The 17,699-nt window shown below is 45.1% G+C and overlaps 1 protein-coding gene across 8 annotated transcripts in view; it reads right to left on the bottom strand.

The window, feature by feature from the left end:
• CLASP1 (cytoplasmic linker associated protein 1) overlaps positions 1 to 17,699 on the bottom strand; it is a gene marked incomplete at both ends in the record, with an annotated part of 141,220 nt that overhangs the window by 103,301 nt on the left and 20,220 nt on the right. For all 8 annotated transcript variants that reach the window (XM_079539320.1, XM_079539322.1, XM_079539323.1 and 5 more), the window contains 6 exons: positions 8,774 to 8,841; positions 9,604 to 9,701; positions 12,740 to 12,815; positions 12,905 to 12,996; positions 13,521 to 13,624; positions 13,765 to 13,843. In XM_079539320.1, the coding sequence (XP_079395446.1) occupies positions 8,774 to 8,841; positions 9,604 to 9,701; positions 12,740 to 12,815; positions 12,905 to 12,996; positions 13,521 to 13,624; positions 13,765 to 13,843 (517 nt within the window). The remainder of the gene's footprint in view (positions 1 to 8,773; positions 8,842 to 9,603; positions 9,702 to 12,739; positions 12,816 to 12,904; positions 12,997 to 13,520; positions 13,625 to 13,764; positions 13,844 to 17,699) is intronic.

Below are 17,699 nucleotides of genomic sequence, written 5' to 3'. Positions count from 1 at the left end.
ATACAAGGCTACTACAACACAGTCAAGTAGCATTTTACAAAGCACCCTGTTCATTTCCCACTAAAATCCTCGGTCAGCTCCATTAACACCAAAGAGCAGATCTGGAGTAAAGGAAAAAGTGTGAATTTGTCTTTCCCATGCCTGTACATAAATGCTCTATGCTGTCAAATCACCATTCAGCCTGGCCTCCAGAGAAATCCCAGGATGTTTCGTATTTGTTGGACACGAATACTAGTATCTGCACCTATACCAGGCACCTCCTTGTGAGCACCACTGGTGTTCATTACAGTTCTGAAGAAAGGTGGGTGAGGAAAGGGAGCTGGGCTGGAAATCCAACCACTATAGGCTTTGCCATTCAGGTGACGTTCATAGTGAATGAAAAAGTTCACCTCTTCTTCTACAGTGCATTGTGTGCACTGACATTCACCTGGCTTCACTCTGAAGGCCAACTGCAATGAAAGAGTCATCAGCATTCCTTCTCGAGGTCTTGGCTGCAGTGAGCTCTCTGCAGGCTGCATGTACGTGTAAACCAAATACAAATTATTCAGGGCTGTCCGTGGTCTTGGGCTTCAGAGGAATTAAAGAAAACATTCAAACTGCTTTGCACAGTGCAACAAAAGGATTCCTTTGTCAGAGCAGCAAGGCAGAATTAATTCCTTCAGAAGGCAAAAGAAACCCAGTCATTACACAGCATTTGCTGTCTTAATGCTACGCTACAAAAATAGGACGCTCACTTATTACAGTTGGGTTGTGCTCTATTTCACATCACTATATCTGAGCAGCAAACATAATGACGGAGGAACATAATGTAATGCTAGAACAGGGCCAAGTACAGACAACGTGTTAACTGTACTTCACACTGGAGTAACAAACCAATGCCTGTGTTTAGAGAAAATAGCCTCTTCGTACCCCTGACTTACAGGCCTGTAACTGCAGTGACTTGCTCTACAGCTGTATGTTAGAACCAGTCAGATACACTATCTGTACCAGTATGCCTATGTCTCAGAAAGGCACTTGACAGCATAATCAATCCAGTCTAAGATAAGATCAACTGTTTGAATATGTAAAATGACAAGATTTAAGGCTACCCTTAGGCTTGCAAAAGCATTCTTCAAAGATCTTTAATAAACAAGCATGTGCTCTTTAGTCTAGATACTGGAATAAATGATTAAAATCTCAAGCTTATGGAAACATCAGCTGCTGTGGGTACATTATAAACACTATGTCCATCCACAAGGTAGTGACCCATTGTCTCATGCTCTAACTGCTATTAAAATCCTATCCTGTAGGCTCACCAGTTACCTTGGGATGAAAGCTGTCCCTTCAGAAGCTGATGGCTGCAACAGCCAATCTCAGTTTACTTGTTACATGCTTAACCCCTAAAACAGATCTCAAATGAATGAGCTGTCACACAGAGTTACAAAAAAATTCAGTTCCTCCAAGCAGCTTATGGCCACTGCTGAGGCTGCTGATTAAGGACAGCAATTTAATTCTAACTGGAACAGTGATTCTATATAAAAACAGCTCAGCACATCAGCTTACAAGAACTATCAGGAGACTACTTTTAAGCACCCAGTATTCAGGCTGAGCTGCAGAATCAAAATATGGAAGGAAAAAGGAGAGAAAAAAAGAGAATAGGGCAACAATCCTTAGCTGCTTTTTGAAGAGACTAAACTATTCATGGACATCATGCACAGTTATCTGCATCAGATAACTGTCATCCTTACCCTGGCAGCAGAAAGCATGCGACACCATCATTTTGCTCAGTGAAATACTTTCCTGTGTTTTCCCAACAGCACTGAAGCCAAAGCATGTAAAACACAAACACAAGTCCAACCAGCTTCACTTCTGATGCCAACCTTCTTTTAGGATATGTGAGTAATTTGTACTCCTGCCTCTTTGAGAATCATTGAGAACTGAAAGCCTGGCTTACATCAGTGCTACACTCAAAGTGACGTGTGCACACACGTGAGTCATTCTATCGACAAATTTGCCCCCTTGTATAATAAATGTCAAAGCTAACAGATCAGGATCATGAGATGCAGTCAGTCCTTTTATCTGAAAGTGTCACTGGAGTTGATATTGCTCCAGTCTTAACCCCTCATTCTCTAGCAGAAGTGCTAGAGTGCAGGGCAAAGCAGCACAGAAGATACCAGCACACTGGCTCAGAGACTGGAGAGGCAGTAGCTGCAAACTTCAGGCTTTGTTTTAAAGATAAAACCAATATGACACATATATGAAAAAAGTTGAGACAAAAGTCCATATTAGAGAACACAGCAATGTCTCCACAGCTCTATCAGATATTACTGCAGTTTCCATGGGAAAAGTATGGTAGCTTTGGTAATTCATCCTAATTTTTGTTATTGACACTGGACTGTAGTGACTATAGTTGAGAAGGTATATATCAGCACACCCAGCATCCATGCAATTCAGGCCCTCTCAAACTTCCTAAATTTCATCTGCTGAATCCACAGAGCAACAGGCATTTCAACAGGACAGCAGTACACTGAATGGAGAAAAAGGAAGAAAAAAGACACAGCTTTTGCAAAGATGGCTAATAGAAAGCACCTCCTCTCAAAGCAAAGAGAAGAGGCACAGGCTTCTGATATACCAAAAATAAATGCAGTACATATTTTCACTCTATAAATTAATTTGTCACAAGTGCTTAGACCCCAAACTCCATTCCAGAGCCTTACCATTTGCCCTGGTTCCCTCCTGCCTCTTCCACAGACATTTCTGTCTGTCACAGAAATGTAGCTAAAACAAAACCACATAAAGATGGTGGTATCTCATTTCAGCACGCTCTTGGCACTACAATTCACTGTTACCTGAAGGAGCTGCAAATTAAATGAACTTCCCAACTGACAATTGCAAAAGGCAACAATCAAAATGCCTTAGCAACAGCTCGAAAACATCACAAAGCAGTCTGAAAACAGCTCCCCTTCACCCCATCACAATGTGTTCTCTGTCCTTACGAACACATGCTTTTCCTTTACCCTAGTCAATCATATGATCATAAATGATCAATCATTTATCATATTTTATAGCAGCTTACCCTGAACACGATGTTACCATGCTACAGATGCTTGCAGGCTATTTGTTGAAGTTTCACTTTTACTGCGAGCTGCCTCAATCTCTTCAAAATATTACAAAGAAAATTAACAGGAGAATATTGAGAGGCTAACAAAGACACCCACCAGCCCCATGGCACATTCATTAGCACTTACCTTTGCCTGTAGTCATTATCTGCAGTGCTCCCAAGCTGCTGGGAAGAGCTCTGAGCCCTGCAGTGCACATCTCTGTAACTTACCCACCAGCAAACTCTCCACCTCCCAAACGATTTCTCCCTATGACCGAGCAGATTGCCACCCCTCCTCCAAAATAAAAGCCTGCTCCGCACTCAGCTGAGCACTGCTCGTCCTCCTCTGCCTGTTGGCTCACATCACTCCACTTTAAATGTAAGGGTTTAAAATCTAGAGGGCAGTAACATGCTTATTTACAATGTTGTGTAATAGGAAAGAAACAGAGCCAGCGTGGCCCATTTCTATCCTGCACAAGGAGCTAATAGTCCCGATTCAAAAATCACAGCATCACTTTCCCAACCCCTGTGCATGAGAAGGAGCATTTCCTTGCTTTTTTTGTTTTTAAACACATTTTTGTTTTCTATTTCAATGTGAAAACAACATTCAAAGAAAACAACTCATAACGGAAAATTAATTTGCACAGTGAGGCACAAATACATGAAGCTTCAGCACAGAGTGTCAGATCTAAACCTGTGCTATCGTAGCCGCCCCTCCCAGACTAATTCTGGTGCTGGGATGCATGTTGACAAATCATATCCCACCCACAGACACGTGGCAACATCCCTCATATGTAGGTTAGCTTTCTCCTTATAATAAACAGGAAAACAGCATCCAGTGACTAGCTTTCCTATCAGCATAACATGGGAATCCAGAATTATTCATTTTCAGCTAATTGCCTCTAAGCTGTCAGCTTCATCACCAACCAGGGAACAAACTCAGCAGACAGCTTATTTACCTTAAACAATACCTCAAATACAGAAATTGTTCTGTATTTCATCTTCACAAGACTTCTGGCAGTTGGAATCACCTTCGCTATTTCAACACTGTTTAAGTCTGATTTCTCTTCAACTCTCAAAAAACCAGGCAACTACTAAAACCACATCCTCCCCTCACCTTACTCTGCATAAACATATCAGGGGAGAGATCTCTGCTCCAGACTTCTGGGTTTAGATCTGCTTTGAGTTCCCTGCATGCAGCCAAAGACCACTACCACCTTTTGAGCAGAGTCAAAGTTCCACGCAGACAAGGAAGTTTAATCTCCTCTAGACTGACTAAGCCAGAATAGAAGGCACACCACCACACTGAAGGATTTGCAGAAATCATGTCACTTAGGTAAAAATAAAATTGAAGACGTTAAGGCACTGTATTTTGATGTCATAATGAGAAAGAGCACAAAAACGCACTACAACATGTTAGTGGCTAATAGCTTTGGTTTGGGTCACTTCCTATCAGTCTGCATCTGTCAGCAGATCTCTTTCTACATTCCCAATCCATCCTGGAACTTCTTCCAGAGTCCCGGTCAGACTCAGGATAACTCAACCCACGGAAAAATGGCAAGCTTTATGCTCAGGTCCTTCCAGACATGAGGCCAAGGAAACCTGGGCCGCATGGATTTCCTGCAATAAATAGAACTGTTTACATCCAGCAGCTCCTCTCCACATCACAGCCAATTACAGATCATCATGCAGTGCCACATGAAGATGGCAGCAGACTAGCAGGCAATTATTGGGTCTTTCATTCTGAAAACGTATTTGTCCCAGGGGAATAAGGCATCTGCATAATTAGCAATAGCAGTTACACAAAAAATAATTAGCCTGCTGAAAGCTTGAAGGAGGAAAAACTGTAATTTTTGCTTCAAGAGGCTGACTAATTACATGCCAAATAACAAAACAGAGATGCACTAAGAATCATCGAGAAACCAACATGGATTTTAACTTCATATTCTAGACAGAGAAAGGTCCTCTGGTAGCCTAGCAACAAGCAATACTTCAGCATACCAAAGCTTTCCTGCCTTGATGAAACCCTGCGCATACCGTGCAAACCTCCCCCACCCCACTGCTCATTTGATTCCTGTATTATCAGACAGTGAAAACAAGATCTGGCAAAAAAAAAAAAAAAATTCAAGATAAACTCAAAGCAGCACTAATGGTTCATGGTATAGAAAGGTAAATAAATGTCTGAAAATAATTATGCGTAACAAAACTCATTCTGATTAGAAATGATTCGCAATACTTAGACATGGGGTCAGGATGTGACCTGTTCTTTTAAGGACCTTTTCTAGTAAAGGTGAATTAATTTTTGTTCACCTGGGAATTTGTCTCTCAGGAAGCATGAGTTAAGAGAGATCTTTAACCAGCAGCACCAGCACTCATCCCACCCATCACTGGGAGCAGCCCAGAAAGCTTATCACAAGCAAATCTCAGAGCTAGAAGATGGTTTTAATTGTAATTCTCCTCTGACAACTTATTATGACATGTTTCATCACTTCAGAAACAATTCTTGCCATCCCAACCTGCCCAGCTCTGCAAGAAGTCAGGTTTGGCAACCACCAGTCACCACTACTGTCTTTATTCCATCTTCCCTACCCAAGAAGTACAGATTTCGTGTACTCATACATAAGATCACAAAGTTAGACTGACACTTTGCTAGTAATATGGGAAGTCCACACAACTTCAGCTAGTTTTGCCATTTCAGAGGCATGCCTCAACCCTGACCACATAAAGCCCTTACCCTAAGAGGGGAATCTGAGAAGAAATGTGTTAATTTTCAGACAGGTCTGTTCCATGGCCTGATCCCTGCCAGCAGACCCCAGCCCCTGCCCCACCTAAGTAACTTGTGGGAGCCAAAGGCAGAAAATCCACAGCAAGCAGATACATCTTCTGCAATGCCATATTGCGCTGACAGGTGCTTACAGAACTGAAATCCGCACAAACATTTGCCCATCTGCCTTCCCAAACCTCTGGGAGACATACAGCTTGTGTAGAGCTAGAAATTGCACAATCTAGCTACAGAGAGGCACTTACATGAGCTTTTCAGACATAACCAGCTTACCATAATGCCCGAACTCATCCAGTCCGCACTATAATATCAACTATCACATACTGGTAGTGTGCTCTCACAGCTGCTATGGGCAAGGCCTGGTAGGGTTACAAACTAAAAGGAATGGCAGCAATGGCATCAGATAGGCATCCATAATCAGTACTGTACTCTGCCAGATACAAAGGATTAACAAGACAAAGTTGTTTCGTGACAAAGGCTAATCTTTTGGTTGTGCAATATTTATCATTTTCCCTAATGACTGACAGATACTGAAAATGTCACCTTTGTTCAAAAGCAGGAGGCGTGAGGGATGTAGGAAACCCTACAAACTTAGCTTGCCTTTAAGTCATAACAAACTTACTGAACCATTGATGAAGGTAAGCCTTGCCCACCAGCTGACACAATCTCAACAAGATAAACCGGAAGTTGGACAGTTGTTGACACATTAGACATGAGAGCAAGTATGCCACGCTTGTGCTGCTCTTGGAAGACAAGGAAGAAGCAAGGACCTTGCCTACAGGACTATGGAAAACAGAACTCTACCTCAAATGCATATTAAAAATACGTATTAAAAACTAATGCTCTCATTATTAATATCACAAATGAGAACTACTTTAATAACTCATGCAACTACAAGTTTTTTCACTCAGACAAAAAAAAAATAATCCTGTTAGACCAAAGGGAGATCCTTCCATACTACGTCATGCTCTGACCCTATAAGCACCCCACACTCCTCTACTTATTTCCTCGAGAGATGGCACTCTAAGAATCAGCTGTCTATAAGGGATCATCCCTATCGACCCACCTTGCTTCTTTTGACATCTTCAGTAGTGCCAGCAGCTACAAATCACACCACAACATGTGCTGGGATGGTCAGCAGGTTGGGGACCAGAACCACCTCTAAAGCCAATGGTTAGCAAGCAATGGCTCTGATACTACTCAGGATCATGCATATCTGCACTGTAACTGCATAATAACTAATAACTGCACAGCTAATACTCGCACTGCAAGTCTCAATGAACTTCAGTCTCTCACTTGAAGTTCAGTTTTTACACACACCTCATCTATCTCGTATTAACGTTGCTCTTATCAGTTGTGACACACATGATTTTCAACAAAGAACACCTTCATTTGGGTTGGAAAAGCCCATGTAAACTTTATTTAGCTAATGCCACGATCAACTCCTAAATCTTTGCTCTCCTCTGAGAGAATAAACCCAACAAATATCCCACCCTCAGTCATCATCCCAGCACATTTGTTTAAAATGATACCACAGCAACACCTCTCACCACAAGACACAGTCTATCTCCTCCAGCTCCACAGAACAGCAATCTACAATGCATTGAAGTGACTTTTTGTGTTCTGAAAATCCAGTCTATTCCACAGAGTAAATGACATTTGCAGAAATTCTACCTTAGCCTCCCCAAGTGGAAAGCAGAGAATTTGGATCAAGTGTATGCTTGTTTCAGTTTGAGCTAGGATCTCAGAAGAACATCTACATGTTGTACCTATTAAGATGCTTGTTAACGATTAAATATTTGCATCCTCTTTTTACAAGGGCATTTGCTTCTCAACTGTACTCATAAACAGATGAGCATACCATAAACCACAAGCATCATCTACCTACACAGACTACTTTTCTACTTTACACAAAATCACAGAAGTGTTTTATCCCATTCCATCACAAAGGAACCTGCAACAGGTTTTCATCATTCCCAGATGCAGAAGGTAACATCACACATTTTGGAATAACCCAAAATATTACTTAATTATCAAATAAATCCATTTTATTATTTCCTGCAGAAATTAAGTCTACTGTACTTTAAAAATGAGTATGGCAAGAAGAAGGGTACCTTGGAAGTGGAAACACATTTTCCCCCCCAAAAGAGCAGAGATCTCTACTCTCTTGGCTTCTAAGAGTTGTGGAAAAGAATGGAGACATCATCTCTTCTACTCTCAGCTTTGCAGAAGGCACAAATCCAAGAGGCACCTGCAGCACCGAACTCATGTTTTTCATCTCTGCTCTTGGCAGAATGATGAATTCCCTCCTTTGAACCAGAAATTCACTCAAAAACATTCCTAAAAGTAAGCAGTACATGAAAAGCAGCAACAAGCTCTTGTTTAAAAGCAAGTAAAACCCAAGACTCAGACAAGAAAACAGAATAAACCTCTGTTGAGAGCTTTGACCTATTACCAGTCATACACATACAAAGTAAATGAACTTAAAAACTGCAAAATACAATTCTCAAGCAATGTTAACGCAGTAGTGTTTGATGGTCATCTGCACACCCTGTGTTTTGTAGAACATTAAAACTGAAAAGGCTGCTTCCGTTATTTTTTACTTTATTGACGATTTAAAGTAACACACACAGAGACTTGAAAACAGAAGTTCCATTTCCCTAATGACAGTCAAGGAAAAGGAAGACAGTGAGCAACACCTCATGATCTCAGAATTCTTCTTGCTGCTGCTAGGAATGCAGAACTGACCAACTAAACATCAATTTTGTTTTCTGCAAAAGTGATGCGGACATTTGTGAATTATCATTCAGACTTGTTTCTCTTAGCAGAAGATTGGCTTTGCATCCATTTGAATGTCTCACTGATTGAAAACTACTGAAGATACCAAAAAGAATCCAGGTACTTCTACTCACCACTTGAGCTCTGGATCATGTTTCCAGATTTTTGGACTTCGTCAAATTTCGTGAAAATTACATTCAATCTGTTTGTAAGTTAAAGAAAGAAATCCACAATCAACAGTTGAATTTAATCTTTAGGAACCTTCTACTTTAAGATGTTACAGGACAAATTTTGTTTCAACTCAGGTCATTGAGAACACTGCCAGAAACATCAAGGATGAGGGGAGTTACTGCAAAATTAAAAAAAAAAATCACAACATGCAATGACTGATAAAAAACAGAAGAGGGATACTGCAGAGATGAAAGAAATACGACTGGAAATACAACACTGAAGATGTGGCAGATCTCATTGTAAAAATACCTTTCCAGTTCGTGATTACTTTGCCTATTTTTAACAATTTGCAGAAAAAAAATAAGAAGAAATGCAAACTTTGCACAACACTTGTTTGGCCATGACATTTCTTTCCTAAGCATATCACAGGCCCAGCGGAGCATGAGATCTTTACAGCATCTCATTATTCTTTCCTAGAGATCATACTCTGAGGCCACACTACAACAGATGTTTCCACTGGAAAACAAGAGACAGCAGCATTCCTTCCATCTGTGTGCACCCCGCCTCTGAAACAACCTCTCCCAATGCTCCCCCTGTGTACAGTCTGTCATCTATGCCATCCTCAGGTTTAATTCTGCTCTGTCCTGAATGTTAGAGACTAAGTGCATGTGGGATGGAAGAAAAACTCTGACCCCAGGAAGAGGTTCAATTATGCAGCATGTGAAGCTTCGTAAAGGAAAGGAAATAAAAAGAACCCCTAAACAGTTAAAATATAGGGACATTCTCAACATACCGAGACTGGGGTAATCCTTTTTTACTGAGATCAGCCCTTACACGTTCACCAACATGTCTGTAAATTTCCACAAGGCTGTTTATTGCTGCATCTCGAACCTGAAAGAGAGATGTGAGAAGTCAATCATCCACGCAGTCTAAAGAAATAAATCCCTGCCCTACCTTGGAGAAATAAATTTGCATATTTCTCAGCAACAACAGTTGCCACTATGTGCACAACCGCAGCATCCACAAGAGCTTCCATTCTTTCATTTCAGATAGTAGCAGGATCAGTAGGTCTAACTTTACCAAACTTCCACACTGATGATAAATGTATATCAGAAGGGTAATCAGTCACTCAAGTCACCACATGGACAACTGACTCAGGCTCAGCACTCAGCTGGCCTGCTACAAACAAAGCAATTTCCCAATCAAAACTGCCCAAAGCATCCCTGCAGAAAAGCTTATTCTGACCTAGATGACATTACCCAGCACAAGAAAAACAATACATAGAAATACATGCAACAGAAGAATGAAGGCACAACAACCCTTGTAGTCTTGCTGTACTCCTGGTCCTTAGTCAAATACTTCCACTGAAGTCCAGACAACAGGCAAAGAAGCAAAAAAACCCAACCACATAGACAAGAACTAAAAACTCCCAACTCTCTGGCCAGTCATCAAACTCACTGTAACACAACAGAAAGGCAGTATCACTAATGGCTAATTGCTTACTTTTGAGTGACCCAGGCTTTAACTGCAACCCTAAGTATCTCACAGGAGCAAAGGCTGTATGAACAAATGTAGTTTTACATATTTTCCAAGATGACTTGCAAAACTGACTGCTGGAAATCCCAGTGCAGTGACACATTTACATACCAACACTCCCTTCCTCTGGGAGGCAGACAGGTAAGCAATCTGCTCTGTCTGCTGGAATACCCTCAAGCCATGCACTTCTGCTTGCTTCCAACATTAACCTTCCCCTCCACACACCCTCACTCAACAAAAGGGGTTCCCAAAGCTAAGGCTGGTTGCTGACTACACTGAAACCACCAGTGCTGGAGCAGAGCTGCAAACGGAAACAAAGAAAGCATGGAAGCACAATAGCACTGGGCCTGAACGCATCAAGGCTAGATGCAAGGTATTTCTGTGGGTCCAAACTAAAATTAGCTTTATGGGGCAATGAAGGACAGACATGCACACCCTACTTCCTAGGGAAGAATGACTAACACTCTTCTTTCACCCTGCTCTCCCCCTTTCTACATTATTTCCATCCAGAATGTTCTGAAATGCCACCTTCGTGTATTTCAGCCCTCATTTGCTAGTTTTGCCTTTCTGCCCCACAGTCCAGCACTGCAGCACAGGACACAGCCTTCCAGGTGCCAACAGGGCAGCTTTCAATACTGAGCATGGCAGGAGGAAGTGGGGAGGCCAGCACGTGCAGACTGTTTCTCCACAGAAATGGAGGCACACTGCAGCTGGTCAGAGGGAAGACACACTGCTCCTCAGCAGTGACTACACTGCACATATCTGCATGAATCAGTCACCATGGGCCACACACCAGCCACAGCAGCCAAGGGCTGTGACTGCCCAACAAGCAGCCCTGCTGCCGCTCTGTCCATAGCGGCAACAGCCCCAAAAACACCGGGCCACAGGCTGCCTAGCAGGGAAATCCTGGAAGGCTCGCAAGGCTGTGTGAAGCTGAAAGGGCAATAGGAAAACAGCTTCTGATACCCACAACAAAAGGGGAAAATGCCACACTTGACGGGGACCTTTGTTTCTCCATCATGTTTCACCAAGAGAGGGCAGCACTGACCCAGCAAATGGCCCAGACGTCCCACAGCTCAGAAGAAGGCACACTGCTGCTGACAGACCGGTGTTCAACCAGTTCAGGTACGAACTTTGCGCAGATGAGGTGGAACAGGTCCCCAAGAGATGAGTCACTAAATCAGCCTCATTTCCCACTCCGTTCTGGAAGCTGAGATTGGGCTGTGCCAGGCACATGAAAGGCAGCAGTGAGGGAACGCATTTCAGTCCCCTCACCGGCTTTCTGGTTTCTGCAACAAGTTCACAGATGTCAGGACCACAGTGCCTCTGCACAGCAGCAACTCAGCATCCCCACAGAGTAACAGCTTGCTCAGCCACAGCTCAGGAACAGGGAGCACCCTGAATCTTACACTTCCTTAGAAGCCTTCACGGAGGAACCAGCTTATCCTGTTTTGGCAAAAATGGGAGAAGCTGCTTCTCACTCAGCCCTCCCCTTTAGCAAGGGGAGGCTCCAGAGCCACTACAAACCCATTCCCCAGTTGTCACCTCACGCTTCCCTCCAGCTACATTCCCACTCTAAACCTGGATCATGAACACCACCACCCATGTTGGATGGAGATCTGAAATACTCAGAACCTGCAGGTGCCTGCACTACCTCACATTAATCTGAACTCTGCTTCCTTATCCCCTTCTCTCACTAGCGTCGCACATTTCCACTTTCAGATTAGGTTACAAGCTCTCTTTGGCAAGAGAGCTCTCTCCTATGTAACAGAACTGGGACAACCCCAATTTAGGATGTTAAAATTGTAACAAAGCTAGCAGACAAGATACAGGCAATTGCATCTTCCAAAGCAGGATAGAAAGCACATAGAAGCAACCAGATACTTCTTACAGTACTGCTGATGTAAGTACTGCTTACTTACTGCTGATGTAAGTTTCCTATACAACTTATCTTCTCTCTGCCCCTTGTTCACAATCTCCCCATACAAGCGCTGGCAGTGCACGTGGCCAGGCTGTCAGTCTGGTCCCATTTGCCCTCCCTGCCCAAACTGGTTCTTATCTGAAGGTACACAGATGCTTCACTGAGCCTGAAGGGATGCCTGCAGCTTCCCATGCACTCAGCTGTAAGGTACAGGAGTAATTCTCTTCCTAGACAGATTTCCTGTTCTGTTCCATATCATCTGCAGATTGATGCTGTTCCATTGAATTTCTGATTCTACTGTAGGCATATTACAACTCTGACCCACACAAAATCAACCAAGAGCTTTTCATAAACATCATTCACCAACAGCAGCACATTTTTCAGCTAATTTATCAGCTGGATATACAGAGCCCCACCTACCAACAATGGCACTCAACACTACTTTCAGAAGCAACTCACAGCAAAAGCTTACCTGGCTGTTCGGATCTCCAAGTAAGTTACATATATGCGGCACTATCTTGCTCAGTGTTAAACTCTGAGCTCCAGATCTGGGAATAAAGAACAAAAAGGGGATCGGTGTGAACCACAGAGCAAGTCTGCAAGCATAACTTAAGAGTTGCAGGAGGTTCTGACTTACGCATTGAGTGTTGCAATAAGGCAGAGACAGATCCCTTCTCTTGTCCGGAAATTCTTGTGTTTGAATCCTCCTAACATCCTATCCCACACGTACTGTGGGAGAAAGAAAACAAAGTGAGACAAAACAGGAGGCCAGGGAAGAGAGATTCATTCTTTCATACACTGTAACATTTTTGCATGACAAACTTTACGTCCATTCAAGCTGAATAAGACAACAAGCAGTAAAACATTTTTAAGTATGACTAGTTCTTTGCTGAATTCATACTAACTTGCCACTAACTAAAATAACAGCACTATACAAAGCAAGTGCCTTCCAGCACCCAGAACAATTACACTGACTGCTCCTTGATAAATCCAAGCAGCATTCACACACTCCCATGCAGACCCTGACCACCCAGCCATCCAATAGCATTCTCACATAACATGAATCATTCATCACAGAGGCATAGGAAGACGAGGGCATTAGAGACTGCCATAGGAGAATACTCTGATAGAAGAGAAAGTAAGGAAAAGTTAACATCTACGCAGAGTACCAGGACACCAACAACAGAAATACTCAAACAGCTCCGCTTCGAGCAGCTCCTCTCTCACACACCACAAAGGGCTGTGAAGCATACCTGAGGATTAGCAGCCTGTTCCATGATTTTCAGCAGCAAGGTCTGATCCTGCTCCCGCACAGAGTCCTTGGAATCCCCCAGCCTATCCAGCAAGCTGGGCAGCACTGCAAAAGGAGAACAGCAACATCCAAATCCCTCAGAAGGAAACCACCACAGCCGCACAGCCCCTCTGCCTCTCAGAGGAGGGTGAGACATCAGAGCTGTGCCACAGGAGGGGAAAGGCAGCATTACTCCCAGCCCTTACCTGTGCCGATCTGAGCCTTGAAGCGGTCCTGCAGGCGGGACACCAGTGCGGAGATGATGTCGATCCCCAGCAGCACCACCTGGAAACAGAGGACAGGTGTCAGCATGAGGTTGAGGGCCGGGCAGGAAGCAAACCCTATGGGCTCGCTTCACAGGGCTTCCAGGAGCACAGAGCTGTGGTGCAGAACCCACACTGTTGTACACAGGGTGCGCGTGTGCTGTATGCGTAGAGACTGTAGCACGTGGGAACAAACACCTTAATTAATTGTTATTACACCTGTAATCAGGAAATGGCGTGCACTGACATCCGTCTCACCATTCGCCTGCAGAAATTAAACGCGGCTTTGAGGGGGTAACCAGGATCTGAGGAGGGCGGTTCAGGCAGTGCGACTTCGCCCAGGCGAGGCCGGGTGCTGCCGGCAGAGGGCGCTCTCCGCCACACTCCCGCCGCGCGGCCCGGCCCCCTATGCAAATCGCCGGCGGACGGCGCGGAGCACGCTGGGTAGCGCCCCTCCGGCCCACAGAACGCCTTCAACCGAGGCCGCGAGGGGGGAATAGCGGGGCCCAGCGGGAATACGTCCCGCGGACCGCGCCCCCGAGCCGATGGGGTGTGCAAGCAGCGCCGGGAGCGCGCGTCCCCTCACCCTGACCCGCGGCGCGGTCGGCTCGCGCTTAGGGCGGGCGCGCGACAGCCCTCGGTAACCGTCCTTATCTTGGGGTTGCGTGGCCGCTCGATGAACGCGTGGTGAGAGCGGCACTGCTAACGCCTGAGCAACACACGGAGCGCCCGCGTGCGCGCGCGGCGCAATTTTTGGAACCTCGCACCGGCGCGTGAGCCCGGCGCGTTTCTCACACGGCTGCGCGCGGACCGACCTGCTGTGCGCGTGCACAGCGGCCGCCACGTTCCCTCACGGGCTGCGGCCCTTTGTCCTGCGCTTCGCCCCGCCCCCACCGCTGCAGGTGATGTCAGCGTGGGGGCTGTAAGGAGGTCACGCAGCAGCCGGCTGTGAGGATCTCACAGCAAAATTTAACGACACCACAGAGCACGAAGTCAGCGCTGTAGGAAATCAGCGAGAAAAACAACCTGTGCTACCGACCGGTGTGCTTCTGGCTCCTCCCAACTCAGTAGTTAGGTGTCCTGCTCACAAACACTGCCACAGCACCATGCACAACTGCTGCCAGCTGAGCATTACACGGCCAGGTCCTCAGCCAGGAAAATGCAGCTGGCCCTGCAAGCACTGAGATCACGCATGTGTCAGATGGAGCATGAGCTGCAGCTCTGCAGACAAGGCACCTCTCAGGTGCTGAAGGCAGCACGAAGCATCACACAGAACCACATCAGCTGGAGCAGCTCAAAGCTCCTAGCACAGAAGTGCTGACCCCAACTCCACCTGCAACACTACAGAACAAAAAATGCTGAGCACACTGTAGCTGGAAGGAAAGTGCTTGTGAGGGGTTAGCTAGCACCTGGAAGAACAAGGCAGCCCAGCACAGGAGCAGCCAGGGGTCTGCTGGGGGGCTGAGCAGGTGCTGCTGTGAGGCACCCATAGACCAGAATGAACAGGACAGAGGCCATGCACCAGGTGTTAATGCCCATTGCTAGATCACACCACTAAAGGTTTTTCTTGCCTTGTTTGGGAAAAACACTTATAAGTGTGCAATAGCATTTTCAGCAGCCATTACTTTTGCAAAGCTCTGGAAAGACCCTAAGAACTGAACCTTCCCCAGCAATTCCCAGCCTTGCAAGCAGAATGCCTGAGCAGGATCTACACAAACCTGTCTCCAGACACTGCCATAACCTGTAACAGCCTAATCATCCCACAGCAGCCAATTCCAATTGAGAAAAGAAGCACTCAAGGTACTTCGCTAGCTGCAAAATGAAAAACTGCATAGACAATAACCCAAGAGACGGATGTAAGGTACAGAAAGGAGCCACAGCAAGCAAGAGGGAGCACGTCATCCACACAGGAAGGCATCATTTCAGCAGGAGCCTTACTCCTGTGAAGCTGCTTCTTTAGCACCCTGAAATCTTTCTGCCAGGCTGCATGGCAGGGTCACTGCCAGCAAGTGTGAGGTCTTCCCAGAGATGAGCTGAAACATCCATCAGTTGATCACAAAGGAAGCCCATAATCACACAAGGACAATGACCTAAATTCTGCTAAATTCCACCTTTGATTATCACAAAATTCCTGTCTGGAATTCCCCCTTGGTTTCTGCCAGAGTCCTTTCTTCACTTTTTGTTGCTAAAGGCTGCTGGAGAATGCTGCTAGCATCATAGCATTCCAACTGCCAAATGAAATAGCACTAAGTATTCTACTGGACAGTGGAGCTGGAGGAAAAGGTGGGAGCAAGCAGGCTCCTGGCTCAGCATTCAACCAGCAGAGCTCCAACCGGTCTGCAACCCATGCAGGTCTGTTCCAGCTCTTAGTACAGTTCTCCATCAGCTCAGGCACAGTCGTTACTATTTTAACATCTGGCAAGAAGATATCTTTCAAGAATTTGAAATATCTGGTCTAGGAAACAGCAATCAAAATTAAAAAAAAGTATCCCCACTCATTCAGAAAGTAATGTTAACTGATGACACTGCTTTCTACATGCTCCAGATCCAGACAGCGCAGCCACAAACACATAGGAAATCAGCATTCTTCTGCTTCCTGAATACTTTCCCTCTCTTCAACTCCCACTGACCTCTGAAATCTGTCCCTTTGCCTTTCTGGCTGTCACTGGTGAGATCTGGAGCAACAGCTGAAGCACTGCTCCACTGAGCTCCCACACGAGAATAGAACATCTGTTTTCCTCCCTCAGACTGCAAACAGACAGCCCTTCCGTCACTTCCAACAGATACTCAGTTATATGAGAGAATAGCAGAGCACACTGCATCTACATTAGGGCACAACTATGGGCCACTCTGGCACACAGCATGCAGTCAGAAACCCAGAAGAGGTTTCTCAAGCAGGCTACCTGCTTGATGTTGATGTTGGGGGCTGAGCCAGCTGCCCATAGGCAGGGGCAGACTTCTCACCAGGGCCCCAAAGCAGCAGATGCCTGCAGAACAGCTCTGGAGCAGAACATGCACCCAAACCTACACACACTGCAATTCAGTTATGTACTTACAGCTTCTCTAACAAGCTACCTAGAAAATCCAGTTACATACAGGTAATATTCCACACCATCCTATACACCTGATATTCCAAGTCTGAAGTGGGTGACGACCATCACCACAGGGCAGCTATTCAACAGAAGAGAGTCAGACTGCCTTACTGCAGCCCAGTTGGAAGCCTACCACTACAGCACTCTCCCCCACGCCAACAGCCTGGCAATATCTGGGTCAGGGTCCAGCTGAGGCACGTGGATGGGCTGATGCTGGTGAAGACACACACCTTCCTGCAGCTGAAGCATTCCAATCTCCAGAGCTGCTAAACCAGTGAGACGTTTCACAGAAGTCACTGAATTCCTATAGAACAAAATGAAACAGAAGTGCCGCAAGAGAAGAGAAGGGAATGCTTCCTACCACACTGTTTGAAGGAACCAGCATTTTCCTAAGGGAAACAAACATGCCCAGATAAAACAGCTGATAGCACAAGAGGAAAATCAGTTGGAAAATTTTAGGGATAAGCCACATACACTTACTTCCAGAAATGCACGTAAACATGTGAGGCAAACACTTCCTGTCAGTGCTCCAAGGTCTATGACACACTGAAAAAAGCACTCTTAGGCTGGAGATGCACAAGCAAGTGTCCCTCAGTTCTTGTGGATTAATATAAGAAGGGAATTAATTCAATGTTTAACTGAACCATTAGCACTTGGATTAATTATTTCAAATGGAACTCTTAAGAAGAAATACCTCAGAGGAACAAAAGCTGCAAGCACTATACAAGAACCCACTCAGCTCAGCCTGTGCACAATGCTGGCACTCTGGGAAAGCACCGAAGCCTG

Source organism: Tetrao urogallus (assembly GCF_951394365.1).
Source record: "Tetrao urogallus genome assembly, chromosome: 8".
NCBI lineage: Eukaryota > Metazoa > Chordata > Aves > Galliformes > Phasianidae > Tetrao > Tetrao urogallus.
This window is presented reverse-complemented; position numbering and strand designations above follow the sequence as displayed.